Raw genomic sequence first — 16525 nt, forward strand, 5'->3', positions numbered from 1 at the left:
CTGGGTGGTGCCTATTTCATGCCACTGCGCAGCACCTGGTTGGCCGCAATGAGCATGACGCTGATGATGAAGGCGATAGCGAAGGCGCAAATCAGACTCTTGCGCACACACGTCTGACGGATCTGCTGGTTGGAGCAAGCTGTGGCCGTCCGCCAGGAGCAGCAGGGAGTGGGGGAGATAGAAGGGGACATTGAAGCGATAGGGTCAAGGCTTATCCTATGGGGCACACTGGGACAGAGACTTGAGACAGGCAAGAAGGCCCCCCAGCCCCCCTCTACAAATCCCTGGTATATCCCCCTGCTCAAGCAGCTGGGCCCACCCATGGGGTTCTGGGCCCACTTACTCTCCACGTCCACAGGGCACTCTTCAGCTGTGCCCAGGTGGCTCTCCTCTTCCGTCATAATGATGTTCTCTATGTCCTTCATGGATAGGTGCTCACAGAAGGTGTCATAGAGCAGCCGCTTCAGCTCATCCACTGTCAGCTTCTGCATGTCGCACTTAGGGAGGGACACAGTGCTCTGGCCGACGCCACAGTCCCCACCCTGCAGCCACATGGGCCCAGTGACAGACCTCCAGATTCTGGAGGGCTGGAAACCACTTTCTGCCTTCCCTACCAACACCAGCCCTCCTCCATGCACCCACTAGGGCCAGATCCAGCCCATTTCATAGGTGAGGAGCCTGAGGCTCAGAGGGCCCGAGATTTGGCCTCAGTTCCCACTTCAATAGGGATTTGTAGGAAGGAGAGAAGTTGGTGGAAAATGGGGCATCTGAGGTGACCCTGCAGTCTCCACATATTCTGTCCCCCCTCCCCAAAGAATGGTGTCCCCACACTCCCCTTTAGAGTGTGGGCCCAGCCATTCACTGGCCCCAGAAAGGCTGTCCACAATGTATATAGCCCTGGGTCCCAACCAGCCAGGGCATACCTTCCAGAAAACTGTGTCAAAGTCAGTGCCATGGAACTTCTCTGGGATCCCTGAGGTAGACAGCTTGGGTCCCAGGAGGGTCACAAACTCTTCAAAGTCCACTTGACCATCACCTAGTACAGGCACAGGATCAATCAGTAAGTCAAGCCAAGACCCAGCCCAAGAAGGCAGGCCGGGGCCCATCTCAGCCTCACCAGTGACTCAGGCAGGTGCCCACCTTCTGTGAGCCTTGAGTCAATTTCAGGGGCCCCAAAATGTACCACCCTTTGGGCAAATGCTGAAGCCACCAAGTGTGATGAGGGCCCCCAGGAAGGATGGAAGTAGAGAGCCGCAGGTGATCCCTGACCTCATTTCCCTCGGAATCCTCCATAGCTCCCCAGCACCTTGTTGTCCCAGGGTGATATGGGGCCCAAACCGCCCACCGTACAGACAGCAAATAAAGCTTAGGACGGGAACAACCCACCCAAGCTGTCATCTGCTCTGTGGATGGAGAGGAGGCCACAGGTGGGATAAAGAAGAGGGAACTTGGTATTACTGGTTCTTGGAATTTTTCCTTAATAAAATGCCAGGTGGCCAATACAGCGAAATTACTGATTTCATGCAGGGTGGTGGGACCTGGGCTATTTAGTAGAAAGTAGTATCCTTTCTACTTTTCTAAACTTTAAAATTTCTCAGAAGGCAGAGTGAGAGGAGCAGTCTCTAATCCCTGTGTATGACCAGGACTGTTACAACCTCTCTGGCCTCAATGGCTGAGAGATGGGACCAGACTTGGCTGTGACTCACCATAGGCTTTGGGGTCGTTCCAAGTGAGGGGAATAGAGACACCCAATGTGGGCCTGCCTTAGTGGCTCAAGCCCAGACCCTGCCCCACCGCCGGAGCCCAGGTGACAGGTAGGGAATCTGAGGCAGCACTCACCATCCATGTCCAGCCTCTGGATGATGACCTCAAGCTCCACCTCGTTGGGCATATAGCCCAGGGAGCGCATGGCTGTGCCCAGCTCCTGCTTGGAGATGAACCCATTGCCGTCACGGTCAAACACCTTGAAGGCCTCACGGATTTCTGTGGAGGGAGCAGAGCAGACTGGAACCTCACTCCTGCCCCCAACACCCTGCTTCCCACCCACAGGATTGCCAAATTCACAGGCTAAGCACGGTATTGAGACTCCGACCCAGAGCCTGAGGATCTGAGGATGACCCCAGAGTCCATTAATGGTATTGCACTGGTGACCTCTGAGCAGGCTGCACAAGGCAGCCAACCGTGGGCCTGAGCCTGCAGCAGTGACCCGCTTTAGGGTCTGGGTGTGCCAGGCTCCAGCAGCATCTCCTGGCATGCTCACCGGGAACCCCATGTGGTGGAGGACACTGGGACTGGCCAGGGGAAGGCTCCATCTTTGCACTCCTGCTCTCCCCTGTCCCCACCCCCTGGGCCTCCCCCCATCCCTGGGCTTAGCTCCTTCATACTGGCCAACACTTGCTGGCTAACCGCAGCCATGGCAGTCATATGAGGCAGCAATAGCTTCAAACTAATGGACTGTTGGTTGGTGGGTAGCACGAGCTGCCTCCCAGTTTGGGGGAAGACAGGTGGAATGGAGGGGCTCCACCAGGCCCATGTGGATCAAATGTAGGGGCCAGCCCCCTATTGTACAGAGAGGGAGACTGAGGCCTGAGGACCTGCGTGATGTAGCGGTGGGAAATAATGCACTCAGGAGCTGGGTGCCTGGGAACAAGGAACCCAATGCATGACACTGGGCTGGCCTCAGTTCTGTCCATAGTAAAATGGGCAGACTGATGTGGGGACAACAGGGTTGTTATTTTTTTTTGTTTGTTTGTTTGTTTTTGGTTTTTGGCCAGGGCTAGGTTTGAACCCGCCACCTCCAGCATATGGGACCGGCTCCCTACTCCTTGAGCCACAGGCGCCGCCCCGGGACAACAGGGTTTTATCAAAGACTCCCAGGAACTGTTGAGGGGTCTTAACCTCCACCTTTGCTCTACTCTATCTCTGCTCTCTGTAGTAGTCCCTTATTCATCACAGCCACAAAAAGCATCTGCTTTTGGGGATGGGGGGATCTCAATCCAGTCACTCCAACTCCCTGGGGGTCTCCTTGTTTTTTCCTTGCCAGTCTTCTGGCTTTTGCCTAACCTATTCCTCTGTGTAGGATTTTGGCAGACAGAGTGGAGCTCCTGGAGAGAGAGAGAGATAGAGTGTATGTGTGTGTGTGTGTGTGTGTGTGTGTGTGTTTAGAAGTAGTGAGAGGTCAGGCACAGTGGCTCATGCCTGTAATCCTAGCACTCTGGGAGGCCAAGGCTGGTGGATTGCTTGAACTCAGGAGTTCAAGTCCAGCCTGAGCAAGAGCGAGTCTATTAAAAATAGAAAAAACTAGCTGGGCATTGTGGTGGGTGCCTATAGACCCAGCTACTCATGAGGCTGAGGCAAGAGGATCACTTGAGCCCAAGAGTGTGAGGTTGCTATGAGCTATGACACCAAAGCACTCTACCCACGATGGCAGAGTGAGAGTGTCTCAAAAAAAAAAAAAAAAAAAATAGGGGGCTGGGCACAGTGGCTCATGCCTATAATCCTAGCACTCTGGGAGGCTAAGCTGGGCAGAATGCTTGCGTTCAGGAGTTCAAGAGCAAGACCCCATCTCTAAAAATAGCCGGGCATTGTGGCAGGCACCTGTAGTCCCACCTACTTGGAAGGCTGAGGCAAGTGGATCACTTGATCCCAAGAGTTTGAGGTTGCTGTGAGCTATGATGCTATAGCACTCTACAGAGGGGACAAAGTGAGACTCTGTTTCGAAAATAACAAAATAGAAGTAGTGAGAGACAAGGTGTCCCATGCTGCAGACCCAGAAACTGAGGCCCAGAGGGGCTAAAGCAGCCAGCCTGGAGTCAGCACTGGGTCAAGGCTGTTTCTGCTGCTGGAGCTAGCGGAGGCCTTGCCTTAGAGGGTCTGTGAACCCTGACATTACTCATAGGATCCTGTACCTTGGGGTCATTCCCCGGTCTCAGGGGCACTGGGGACCTGATCCAGCCTGTTGGTCCCATCATAGACTAGGAGCCATGGCCTAGAGAGGGCAGCCTTGTGTTCCAGGCTCTTCCCAGCTGGCGTCTGCACCCAAGGCCCGAAGGTCAGTCTGGCTCACCTGCAAGCCAAGACAGACGAACTGGGCTGCACCTGAGTTGCTTGGGCCCCCACATCCTCTGACTCTGGACTTCCCCTTGCTTATCCCAGGTAGGGCCTGAGAATCTGGTGTCCTAACCAATGGCCCCAGGACCAGGGAAGCAACAGGGCTAAGAGGTCTGGGCCACACTATTGCTCTCCTGGCTCAGCTGCAGGGCCTACTCACCCCAAGTGTCCTTAACTCCAACCCTACAGACCATCTTGGTCCTTGTGGCACCAGGCCTGCTCCACCTCCAGGGCTTTGAACACATAGCTCTATTCACCTGGAACACCCTTCCCCTCTCCACAGCAAACTCCAATGTGACCCAGGGTCTCAGCTTAAACAGCACCATCTTCCCAGTGCCCTCTCTGCCCCTGCTGACTCTGCCCTCCTCTGGAACCCCACAGACCTGCTCTTCCCTGGTCCTTGCACAGATCGCACTGAATTGTGGACCATGAGGACAAAGACAACTTTGTCTCCATTAGCTGTAACAGGGCCTGTCATCCAAGCACAAAACATTTGCTGAATGAATGATAAATGAATAACTGACTGACCAGTCTGGGGAACCCACCCATCTGGAACACACAGAATTCTCCTGCTCTCCTGAACCACTCAACATAAGGTTGTCACTAGAAGCCTGCTAACCAGCCCACTAAGGGGAAGGTCTACTTTCTACTCCCAAAGAACCTGGGAAGCAAGAGGATCCCCACCCCCAAAAGAGGGGAATCAAATTGAAGGTGGTGGTGAGGGAGCATCTTTGGACTTCTGGGCCAGGGCCTGTTTGGGGGCCAGGGGATCTGGAGTCAGGCACCTCTCTGAGCCCTCGGCTTCTCCTTATAGAAGCCCACTGGGAGACGCAGGGTGGGATGGCAGAGTCCCTACTACAGTGAGAGTCTCCCCCTTCCCAGGCATGAGCAGAGCTCCAAGCTACCCCACCACCCTAGGAGTGACCATATGTGGCTCCAAGAGCCCAGGGCTTCTTTGCTGGAGGCCCTGAGGAAACAAACACATTGGCCCAGCCAGCACCCGTGGCTCAGTGAGTAGGGCGCTGGCCCCATATACCAAGGGTGGCGGGTTCAAAACCAGCCCCATCCAAACTGCAACAAAAAAATAGCCAGGTGTTGTGGCAGGCCTCTGTAGTCCAGCTACTTAGGAGGCTGAAGCAAGAGAATCGCCTAAGCCCAAGAGCTGGAGGTTGCTGTGAGCTGTGACGCCACGGCACTCTACCAAGGGCGACAAAGTGAGACTCTGTCTCTAAAAAAAAAAAAAAAATTAAACACATTGGCCAGAGGGGAGGAGAATCTTGGGGTATATGGGCAGGCAACAGGCCCTGAGGCAGCCCTATGGGCCCCAAAGCTATTTCTCAGGCAAGGATAACCTCCTCAGGCTGCTAGGTAAATCCATAGACTGTCACTTCCCCACCCAGGCATCCCCCTGCAACTACCCCTCTTTGGCATACCCAACTCACACCATAGAGTCCTGTTGCTGTGCCTTTGCCCATGCTCAGAGCCCTGCCCTAGCCCCAGCTGATACCTATTAGCCTATTGAGGCCAAGTTCAGGCCTACCATCTCAGCCATGGAGATAGCCAAAGTTGCAGAGACCAAGGGTCAAATCCCAGCTCTCCTACGTCTTGGCCCGGTGATCTTGAGCAGGTATTTGCCCACCTATACAAAGTGGCTGCTGGGATGATTAAGCAAGAAAATCAAACATGTCTATGACCAGGCCTAGCTCAGAGATGGACACTATAAATCAGAGTGTCCCTGATGGCAGAAGGAGAAGGAGGACTGAGCAAACTCAGGACACCAGGCCAGTCTTCCCTTTGGCTGGTACGGGGACCAGAGGCCCATTCTTGGATTCTGGCTCTGTAGCTTAGCAGTCAAGTAACCTAGGCAAGACACTTCCCATTCTCAGCCGCAGATGCCTTATCTGTGAAATGATAATTAGACTCCTGCACCCTGGCCAAAGCCTGGCCTCTCTTGAGGGCTCCCTGAGCAGGTAGGTGTTATGGCTTCCTGTCACTGTTATGCCATCAGCACATCGCAGCTGGGTGCATTTCCCTAAAAGCCTTGCTTCCTTTCCAGCCCAGAAGCCCCAGGAATGGACTAGCAGGACCACCAGGGCTAATGCTGTCCCCACCTGCTGACATCCCCCAATCCCCTTCCCAACCTGCGGAGCTTTGTCAAGGCCTGAGTCCCCAGCAATCCCCAAGGGACACCAGCACTCTGTCAGAGCCAGAGTCCAGGGAGAGAGAGGCATCGGCTGGAGGCCACGGAGGGGGCAGCATCCATCCTCCGCAGTGACTGCCACTCTCCGCGGCATTGGCCCCATGCCCCACTACTTCGGCCTCCCTGAGTTTCTGGCCTGTGCGGAGGAAGCTGTTGGGCTTGCAGGGAAGAAAAGCAGGAAAGGAGACCCTCTGACCTCCCTGCCCCAAAGGCTCCACTGTCTGTCCACCTCCTGTGTCCTAGGCTGGCCAAGTGTTGATCCTAGAACCCTGCCCTGGTGGCGTCTGCCTGACTGACCCTTTCCTCCTCTCTGGCCAGAAAGGGCTAAGGCTTGCAGCCACCCCCTTTCCGCTCCCAGGTGCTCGAGTACTAATGCTGCTGGGGCCAGACTCAGTGCCCTGGAGGATTCTGCCATGCGTGCATGTGGTGGTGGGGGGGGGACATCCCAGCCATCACCTAGGAGAGCTTGTGCCTCTCCCTCCCAGGGGCTGGGTGGACCTCAGGCCAGCTCTGCCCAGCCACCTCCTTACCCTGTCAACTGCCATCCACAGCTCTCCAGAGCCACAGGTCCCCTAGGAGCCTCTGCCAAACCTTCAAGGCCTTTTCCACCAGCCCTGTCCCCCAGCATACCCTGCACCCCTGCTTCATGGGCCCTACAAGTTCTAGGCTCTTACCCTTGCAGGACCTGCCCTGATGCTGCATCTAGGTCTGGGGGCACCACTGCTAGGTGCTGTGCTGAGTACTTCCTCTGTGTCCTCTGTCCCCAACCCCCCTTTACATGTGGGGAAACAGGCTCAGGCATGGGCCAGCATGTCGGAGAAGCACGTGATTGCCCAAGGTCACTCTATGAGCTGAGAGTGCAGTGACTCGAACCCAGCGCTGCCTAGCCAGGAAGCCCTCATCGTCACTGTACTCCCTACTACCCTGGCTGGTCCTCCTCCTCAGACTGACCGCCCCCTGGATTCCTGCGGCAGGCATGTACTGTCTGCAGCATTTCATCCCAGCCTGCCTGGCTCCCTCTTTTTGGCTCCCTTAGTGATGGCATGCTCCCAGCTGAGGGCCCAGGTCTCACCCAGACTGCCCTGGGGCAGGAGCACTCCTAGAGCACTGGGATCTGTGCTAGAGATGGCCACTATCTCCACCCAACCCTGCCCTTCAAGAACCACTGCAAGGGGCCTGGGGCTTGCAGCCAAGAGGGTATGCCTTCCTCTGGAGCTGCCTACCGGCCAAAAGAATGAGCTAGAGCCACCCAGGCATCTGCCCTTCAGATGCCCCCTGCATCAGGGCCCCTCTGCTCCCCAGGGCCCCAGAGAAGGGGACAGGAGAGAAGCGGTGGGTAGTGCATTTGGTGTGGCTGGTGACTAACGCCACTGGGCTCTTGCCAGGGCATCTGCTGGGCTGCCAAAGAGAAGCCTGAGGCCTCTGCCCTGCACTGCTCACCCTGTGCCCCACTCGCCCCTGCACTTGGCCTCCTCAGCTTCTCCCCTGTTCAGGTTGTGCACTCCAGGACTTGGGCATCTGGAGAGAATCAAGTGAATGAGGCCTGGATCAGGGGTGCCAGGGTCATGGTGAGGGTGCTGGAAACAAGTAGAGTAAATGAACTGGGATCTGGCAGACATGCTGGCCCATACCTGAATGACCAGGAGGAAGGGATGGATGAGGGCCTGGGGAGAGAGAAATTGGCAGGAGGTTTGGAGTGTCTAGGCATGAGAGGATGAGAGTGGGGAAGAGACGGCCTGCACCCTGTCGCTTGCCTTTTCGGTCCCAATGAGATCCCCTCCAGTCCCCTGGAGAAGGCTCTGGATCCTGGGCTTTGGCCCAGACAGGGTGGAAACCTGAGCTTTGGGGGCAAACAGTGAGGTCAAGTGAGGAGTATGGCACCCCTCCATCTGTCTTCCTGGCGGCAAACCCCAGACCTGTCTCCTGGCATCTGAGGTTTTTGTGGGGGCAGTGGGTGAGGAGCAGGTGGCTTGTGGCCTGTGGTGCAGTGAGCGTGGTGGTGGCCACCTTCTCTGGATCCTACCCCTGACCCCAGTCTGCCCCCACCTTGGCCTGGGAATGAAGAAGGACCTCTCTCCATGGTATTCCCTGGGCTCCCACCATCATCCCTGATTGCTGCTGCTCCCCTAGCTACACCCCCATAGGTCCTGATGAACCCCCAAATCTCAGAGAACCCTGGACCCAAGGTTCTCAGAGGGTGACAGCCCCTCCCCCACAGCAGACAAGAAGATCCCAGGAGGCTAGAGCCCCCCCACTCCACTCTATATGGGGCGCAGGAGGTCTAGGGGGAGGGGAAGCTGAGCACCTTCCCACAGGCCAGCAGGGAAAGATCTGACCAGGCCCCAGGGGGCTCACCTATCCTCAGGACACTGTTGGGGAACCCCAGCCCCAGACCTCTGCTCTGCTCTGCTCTTTCCTAGCCACTGCCTGCGGGCCCCGTTCATATCTGAGAGGCAGAGGAACTGGGGCAGGTTTGTGTCCTGGTCTCTCTGCCTTTTCGTTCCAGGCTGGGCTATCGCGACCGAGTCGCCCAATCCGGCCACTTGTTGTCGCCACCCTCTCCGGCCGCCTTCCTGGTGCCCTGGGCTGGGGGTCCCCGCAGGGATGAGAAGGGGCTACAGCCGCAGGTGGGGCTGCGCAGGAGACAAGAGCGGGACAGTCGCCCTCTCCCCTTCTACAGCTGCCCAAGCAGATTGGATTTTTAAAGCGACACGAGAGGAATGTCAATGCGAGCACAGAGCCGCCGGCAGGCACCGCGGAGGGGATCAGGATGCGGGTGCTCCGGCCGGGCCCGCGCAGGGGGCGCAGCTCGGACCCCCACCCCAGTCCGCTGCGTTGCCGCACCCTCACCGCGGGCTGCGCGGCCCCGTGACCCCGCTGCGGGGCCCGGCAAGTTTCCGCAGCGCTGGGGGCCCCGCGGGCAGGGGCCGAGCCGCCCCTCCGCCTCGGCAACCCCTAGCGCGGCGCCCAGGAGTGCGGGCTGGTCCTGCCTCCCGGCGCAGCTGCTCGCTGGAGCGCCCCGCTGGCAGCGGCCCCTGCGGACGGCCCCCAGTCCCCTGCACCCCAGCCCGCGCTTCACCTGAATGCACAGGTAGGAGGGCCGGCGGGCACTCACCCTCCAGCTCGTCCTCGGGGATGTCCACGGGGCGCTGCTCCGACAGCAGGTTGGGCACGGTGTAGATGCCCCGGTACATCAACGCCGCCGTCACCGGGTGGAACGGCATCTTGGAGGCTCCGCGCCCGCCCGCCCGCCGCAAACTTTGAGGCCGGGGCTCATGGGCCGCTGGCGGCCCCTGGGGCGGCTGGAGCGGGCAGGCACGCGGCTGCGGAGGGTGGCGGCGGCGGGAGCCGGACGGGGGGCGCGCTCTGGGGGCCTAGCGCCCCCGCTCCCCGGGCCTCCGGGCCATGCCGCCCCCTCCCTCGTTGGGCTCCCGGCCGGGGCCCCGCAGGGACCGCGGAGGCGGCGCCGCTCGGGCCCCTCCGCTCCGGCCGCCGCGCGCTGTGCCCGCCGCGCCCGCTCCTCGGTGCCCCGCGCGCTCCGCACCGCTCGTCTCTCTCTGGTCCGCTCGCCGGCTCGGCCACCCGACCCGCCGCTTCGACTCTGGTCGCCTCGCCTGCTCGCGCTCGCTCGCTCTGTGCAGCGCTGGCTGCGCTCCCCGCCTCCCGCCCGCCGCCCGCCCCCTCCGCGCTGCCCCCGCCCGCCCCTTCGCGCCGCCGGCCCCAGAGCGGCCGCCCCAAATCCGCCAGGGGCTCCTTCTCCCCTTCGGCCCAGTTCCTCTTTCCCCTTACATCTCCTCAGATCACTGTCTCCCCTACTCCAAGTCCGCAGCCACCAGGTCCAGGGCGGGGGTGGGTTGGAGGTGGGGCCCTTCCTTGCTGCCCTTTGGCTCACCTCCCCCACCTTCTCCCACAGGAGTGGAGAGCAGGGAACTGAGGACTCGAGACACAGACAGGTGAGATCCATCCCAGGTGCCTGCGTCCTCGAGAAGAATCACCGTTTTGGTGTCAGGAGCTGCTCCAAGGTGGGGAAACTGAGGCTGAAAGAGAAGGACGTTGACCAAGGTCATGGGCAGGGGCAGAGGGCAGGAGCTCGGTACAGGTCTGGAGTAGGCTTTCCTGCCCTGTGGCTGACACCCAGCAGCCGACCTTGCCTCCCACACCAGGGCCCCAGTTCTGGATCCCTCCCCAGCCCTTAACACTGAGGCTGCTGAGGGGGAGCCAGGGCCTGTCTCATGCCCCCTTCCCAGGCAGTGAGGGGCAGACACAAGAGCAGGTGCCTGGGGAGTGGGGGGGTGTCCAGTGTGAGGGCCTGCTGGTGGCATGGCTGCAGGTCAGACCTAGTGAGCCTGCAGGGCTTCCCCAGAGCATGTGTGCATGGGGGTGGGGTGGGGGCAGGTGGTTGAAGGAGCCACATGTACATGGGTTGTCTGTTATCTGTGAAGGTGTGTATGTGCCACCAGGTTTGTGCACACGTTTGTGAGTCTACAGGTAGATGAATGCATGTCCAGAGTGTGCGTGGCCACCTGTATGTGTCAGGGCTGAAAGCTGGCAAAGGAGAGGAGGGCAAGACACCATAGGCCTGAGCCTCTGGGCAGGTGGTCAGGCCCTTGGGCTGGGAGTGGCATGGATATGTGTGACCAGATGTGCTTGGATATTTATGTGAGAGGGTGACCTGGTCTGGACAGCGCCCCAGCTCTGGGTACCATCTCTGAAGTCCCCATTGGAACCACCTCCCTGCCCCCTTTGGTCCAATCAGCCAAAGGCCCCAGCAGGAAAGCTGATTGCCACAGCCCTGCCCAGCCTGGCCCCTTCCAAGCTGATTACATTTTTCTGCTTATTTCTGCTTTTGTCGCTGATTAATCATGGCCCTATCTTGGGGTCTGGAGAGATGAGGCTCAGTGAGAAATGCCTGGGTGCCAGCACTTTCTGGGCACTGCTCTCTGGAGGAAGCAGCAGCCACAACCTGCAGAACAGCCAGGAATGACCCCATCTGTCTGTCTGTCTCCCCAGGCCTCTTTGGCTGTTCATTAGGACCTGGGGCTGGGGTGTGAGAGACTCCAGAAAAGTGCCCACCCCAAAGCTCTCCGCAGCCCCTGTCCCACTGTCTGAAATTCCACCATTAGGTCTGAATGCTTTGAGTTCCCTTAGGGTTTTTGATGGAGCAGAGGTGTGAGGGAGAGAAAGCTCAGAACTCCATGTCAGGCATACTGGAACATCTGCCACCTCCTCACTGTGGAACTGTAGTCATGTCCCTTAACCTTTCAAGGCCTCGATTTCCCCACCTGGGAAGTGAGGGTGGAAGTGCCTGTCGCAGGCAGCAGTAAGGTTGTACTCAATGAGAGGTGCATCGCCACATCTCTTGGGAGTTTCCTATCAGCATGAAAATCCCCCCCCAAGAAATAGGAATTAATAATAATTAATTGAGAGGGTGAGCTGCGGTGGCAGCTCTCTCCTTCAATGTTTACTGAGGATCCAGGCTGTGCAAGCCCCAGCCAGCCAGTTCTCAGTCAGGACCACTGGGCTGAGGAAGGGGGAAACCCAGTTTCCAGACTCCCTGGAAGGCTGCTACCACAGAGCATGTTGGCACTCATCCCGTGGAGTGATGGAAACAGTCCTTAAGTAAATCAAGTGAAAATCAAGTGGGCCAGCGTGGGTGGGCCCTCTTAGTCTGCTGAGGGAGTTTGTGGGTGTCCACAAAGACACAGGCTGGGCCTCCTCCCAGAACTTGGGCCTCCGTCTGAGGCCAAGGAGTCAGGCTGTTCACCTTGTGACAAGGGTGCTTCCTGAGGTAGGCTCCCTCCAGGCCAAAGGGACAGGGCCTGCTGGGGAGTATAACCCCGTGTTTGTGTTGTACCCCACTGCTTGGCCCATTGCTGTCACCCCAGTCTCCTGGTGACTCAGACCAATCCTTGTCCTCTCCCCTGGTGTAAAGCCATGCATGGCCCGAGTCACTGGCTGTTGACCCAGGGGGCTGCAGTCAGCACTTTGCTTCCATACGCCACAAGCTGCACCTGCTTTCCCTTCTTTGTCTGCTGGGTAGGTACATGGGCCACACCTGGGCTATGCATGTGACTCGCTGAGTCCCCCCCTTGCCTCAGAGCACAGTGCAGCCTAGTTCCCATTTATAGATGAGGACACCCCCGCTCAGAGAGCTGAAGGGACCAGGTTGGGCCATGTAGCCATCTGAGGCAGAGCTGGGGTTGGAGCCCAAGGCGGGGGCAGGGGCTCCAGTGGCTGGGCTCTGGGCCATGCCAACTTCTTTCCCTTCCTGGTTTAGCAGGAACCCTGCTGCCTCTGGGAGCTGCTGTCCACCTCCTTGGTACTTCATCACTGTGTGTCAGGGTTCTCTGGGCAATTCCTGGGTGCCAGGCCCCGAACCCTAGTCCAGGAGTCAGAGGACAAGGAGGAGCTACTTGTGCTAGGGGCTTGCAGACAGGGCCAAGGCTGTGGCTCATGCTGTCCGCACAAAGGCTGGGGTTGTGGGGGATGGCGCATTTTTTACAGAGGGACATGAAGGCAGGACTTGGAAAATCTCTGGACATCAGGTGGGGCAGGCAGCACCATGAGCAGTAGGAGCTCTTTGTGGCCTCTCTGAGCCTCACCTTACCCATCTGTTAAACATGAGTACACCTAGCCCTTGGGATGAATGATTAGATTCTGCATGTGAAGTGCCCAGGGCAAGGGATTTGGTGGCTCTTATTATAAGTCAGGGGAAGTTCAGGAGGAAGAGCCAGAGTGGGCAAAGCTCAGAAGTGTGAAAGGACCATGTTTAGCTCTGGAGGACAAGGTCTGGGTCTGTGTCCCCCAGGTCTCCTATGCCCAACAGCAGGCTTGGCTGGGCTTGGGAAGGTGGAAGAACCTGGATGAACATCTGTCAAATAATGAATGAGAAATGAATGAATGAACTATTGCCACCCACCCACCCACCCTTCCTCATTGCAGCCCCGTCCTCTCCTCTGCACATCACATGAGAGCAGATGGCGTGATCACAGGGTGTGAATTATGTCTGTCACTCCCCCATCTGGGGAAGGTGCTGCTGCCATCACACTGCACTCTCTGGGGTGCCCACCAGGACACGCATATGCCTTGGGGCCTCCCAGCAGGGATGTCTGCGGACCTCCCCAACTAATCCTTGGCTTAGGGGGCTGGAAATACCGGGAGAGACGATTACTGCAACCTGTAACTCTGGGAGGTTCCCCCAGTGGCAGGGAGACAAGGAGAGAGAACTGGGACCACTATATCCAGAGGCCAGACCCCTGAGACTGGAGACGAGAGCCCTCGCCTCTCCAGACTAGCCTGATCCCCGGCTCCCTGGCTGGACACCTCTCCTCTTGAGGCCAGCATCCTATCACCACCCATGTTCAGCACCAGGGAGAGCTCCCGGCAGAGCCCAAGGCCCAGCTGTGGAGGGTGATGCTGTGGAGAGACCCACCAGAGGCAGCCCAGGCAATCAACAAACCTGTTGTCCAGGGAAAGGCACCAAAAGGAAGAGGGGGTAAGCACCAAGTTTAAGGTCATAATGGGACCACTGACCACAGCCCTGTCTGAGCCAGGGGTCCTTCTGGGAAAGAAGGTGAGGGGAGGCGGGAGGCGATATTGAGAGAAGGCAGAGGCTATGGCCTTTGCTTCTTGGCTGAGGAACAAGATTGTTCCAAGGACCCACTGGGGACAATGTCTGGAGGTGAATAAAATATTCATCGTCCAGGCAAACTCAGGAAGTCACTTGATGAATAATGGAATTTATAGACTCTCAGATGCAGACCAGGCTGGGAGGGGGTGCAGGCCAGAACCCAGAGGCCTCTGTCTGCTGGGTCTCTGCCCTGGTCTGGCCACTTACCTCTGAAACCTTAGAAACCCCGCTCCTGAAAGTTATGGAAGTGGACAGAATAATAGGGGACAGAGTCCATGTGAGGGAAATAGGCAAAAGAGACAGGATTTTGAATTTGTTGCTCCTTGAGAAGATTTGAGAAAGAGAAGCAGGAGTGCTATATGGCTGGGATAAAGCCTAACCACTGTTACCAGCTGTGTGCCCTGGGTGTGGCACCTGTCCTTACCCCAGATTTCTCTGGGGAGCTTGATAGTGCTGCCCCCACAGCCTGCTGCTGTGACCTGCTGAGATGATGGTGAGGGTGACTAGTGCTATTGTCCCTAAGCCCAGACCTTCTGAGCCTCTCTCTCCATTCCCCAAACTCTCCTGAACCCAGAAGTAGTCTCCCCTGACTGCTCCAGGTCCAGCTGGAAGGCAAGGGAGACCTGGCCACCAAGGAAAGAAGCTTCCAACTCTCAGGGCAGGGATGATGTCAAAACCCACAGATGCCTGGACCACATTCACGCACATGCCCCTGCTCCTGCTGGTCTGGGCTAGGGCAGAGCAAAGATGTTCTCCCAACCTCCCAGAGGCTTCCAGGGTGCAGCCAGGGCTAGAACCAATGTTCCAGAGGGAAAGGCCTGGTGGGGGAAACTGAGTCTGGGCAGAGGTGAGAGGTGCTTGGGGATGTTTCATCTAGGAAATCACAGACATCCCTGTCCCTAGTGTCCTCTGTGTCTCCCTCCAGGAAGGGGGATCCTATGCCTGAGGCCTGGCCAGGGCTGCTGTCTGGACAGCTACTCAGGGATCAAGACCCTACAACAAACACGCCTCCTCCTCTGGGAGGAGTTCATGGCCTTGCTCCAGACCCACTTCCTGAGTGACAACTGTGGTAGCTGGCAGAAGACAAGGCAGCTCCTAATTGCTTTGGGCTCCCAGATCCTCACCTCAGTCTGTTGCCTCTGATGAGATGCTCGATCAACCTGCCTGGGGTGGCTGCTGCCCCACAAGAGGCTCTATTTCTGGTTGGCCTGAACATCAGCCTAGGATGATGAGCAGGGCTTGAAAGTTACCTTTTCTTGCCAGGGTCTCACAACCCTTGCAGCAGGCAAATCTGGGACTCTGCAGTCCCCCAGAGCCCTGTCCCCCTCCTCTCAGCATCTCTGTACATGGCATAAAGGGCTTGTATGTACACTTCCACTTCAACCAGGATCTACTCACGTGCTGAGATGTGCAGCCTGGAGAGATACACTCTGCAGCCTCACCTGACACTCCCTGCCCTGCCTGTGGGCATGAGTATGGCCTCTGGGACAAACTGGGCAAGCCACCGTCGGACCTCTGATTTTGTTTTTTCAGACAGGGTCTCACTGTTTCACCCTGGCAAGAGTGCAGTGGCATCATCATAGCTCACTGCAACCTCAAACTCCTGGGCCAAGCAGTCCTCCTGCCTCAGCTCCCCAGTCGTGTGCCACTTCACCTGGCTAATTTTTTCTACTTTTGGTAGAGACAGGGTCTCGCTCTTGTTCAGGCTGGTCTCAAACTTCTGATCTCAAGCAATCCTCCTGCCTCAGCCTCCCAGAGTGCTTGGGTTACAGTGTGAGCTACCATGTCCGACCAAGACCTTCAATTCTTGATGACTCATCTGGGAATAAGAGCATCTGTTTCTCAGGGTGGAGAAAGAAAGAATTAATCGCGGGAGGTGCTGAGCCCAGAGTCCAGGACAACACAGATGACCGCCTCTAGCATGTCCCCTTGGGCTGGGTTCTCAGGTAGTGGCTGCCTCCACATCTCCAGCAGACTGGACCCCTCAGGAGCACTATGTTATTTATCTGGATTTAGCCATCCAATCTTATGCTGCCCCTTCCCCATGTGTGAACTGTTGCCTCTGCCTGCCACCATGTGGCCTGGGTGCATCCTGTGCTTACATGCCTCCAGGGCCGGGGAACTCACCCTCCAGAGGCAGAGGCCACATTCACCTAGATCTTGGGCCCCGCCTTTACGCTCAAAGATCTCCCCTGTTTAGAGACAAAGCACTGAGGGCCCCTAAAAGAGCCCCTGCACATCACCTGGGAGAGGGACAATGCTGACCTGTGATTCTATATCAGAGTGGCACCTCCCTGCACAATGGTGGAAATCCTGTGAGGCTGGCACCCTGAACCTATGGGCAGAGAGTACAGCAGAGAGAAAGGCCAGGGAAGTGGGGGCCAGGCTTTCAGGTGAGCACCCTGTCCCTTATCCCAGGGCTTAGCGGTGGAGATTAACCTGGCACTGAGAGACTGGGACATGGGATGGGTTGATTTTGTCCCCAGGGAACATATGAGAGGCCCAGACTGGAGGCGCTATCCAGGGAGGGGCTGGGCTCAGAGGCCCCTTCCACCCTCCACCCCCACAAGTTCTATAGGAAACAG

The 16525-nt window shown here is 57.6% G+C and overlaps 2 protein-coding genes across 5 annotated transcripts in view; both read right to left on the minus strand.

Moving 5' to 3' along the window:
* Nucleotides 1-4: 4 nt before the first annotated feature.
* On the minus strand, nt 5-9945 carry CABP7 (calcium binding protein 7). Of its 4 annotated transcripts, none has more exons than XM_053587476.1 (5): nt 9426-9937; nt 1840-1983; nt 924-1036; nt 344-542; nt 5-139 (listed from the first exon to the last, which is right to left on the minus strand). In XM_053587476.1, the coding sequence occupies exons 1-5, from the start codon at nt 9532-9534 to the stop codon at nt 12-14; spliced, it is 693 nt and encodes a 230-aa protein (XP_053443451.1). In that variant the 5' UTR covers nt 9535-9937; the 3' UTR covers nt 5-11. The 4 variants fall into 4 exon arrangements, with proteins under 4 accessions (XP_053443451.1, XP_053443452.1, XP_053443449.1 ...); XM_053587477.1 differs by having other exon boundaries at nt 344-497; nt 9426-9934; XM_053587474.1 differs by having other exon boundaries at nt 5-542; nt 9426-9945.
* An 80-nt stretch (nt 9946-10025) lies between these two features.
* Nucleotides 10026-16525, minus strand: part of NF2 (NF2, moesin-ezrin-radixin like (MERLIN) tumor suppressor) — a 142856-nt gene continuing 136356 nt past the window's right edge. The window contains exon 16 of the mRNA XM_053587470.1: nt 10026-10347. Within this exon, the coding sequence (XP_053443445.1) occupies nt 10123-10347 (225 nt within the window). The 3' untranslated portion in view covers nt 10026-10122. The remainder of the gene's footprint in view (nt 10348-16525) is intronic.

The sequence above is a fragment of the Nycticebus coucang genome, chromosome 4 (genome assembly GCF_027406575.1).
Source record: "Nycticebus coucang isolate mNycCou1 chromosome 4, mNycCou1.pri, whole genome shotgun sequence".
Classification (NCBI taxonomy): Eukaryota; Metazoa; Chordata; class Mammalia; order Primates; family Lorisidae; genus Nycticebus; species Nycticebus coucang.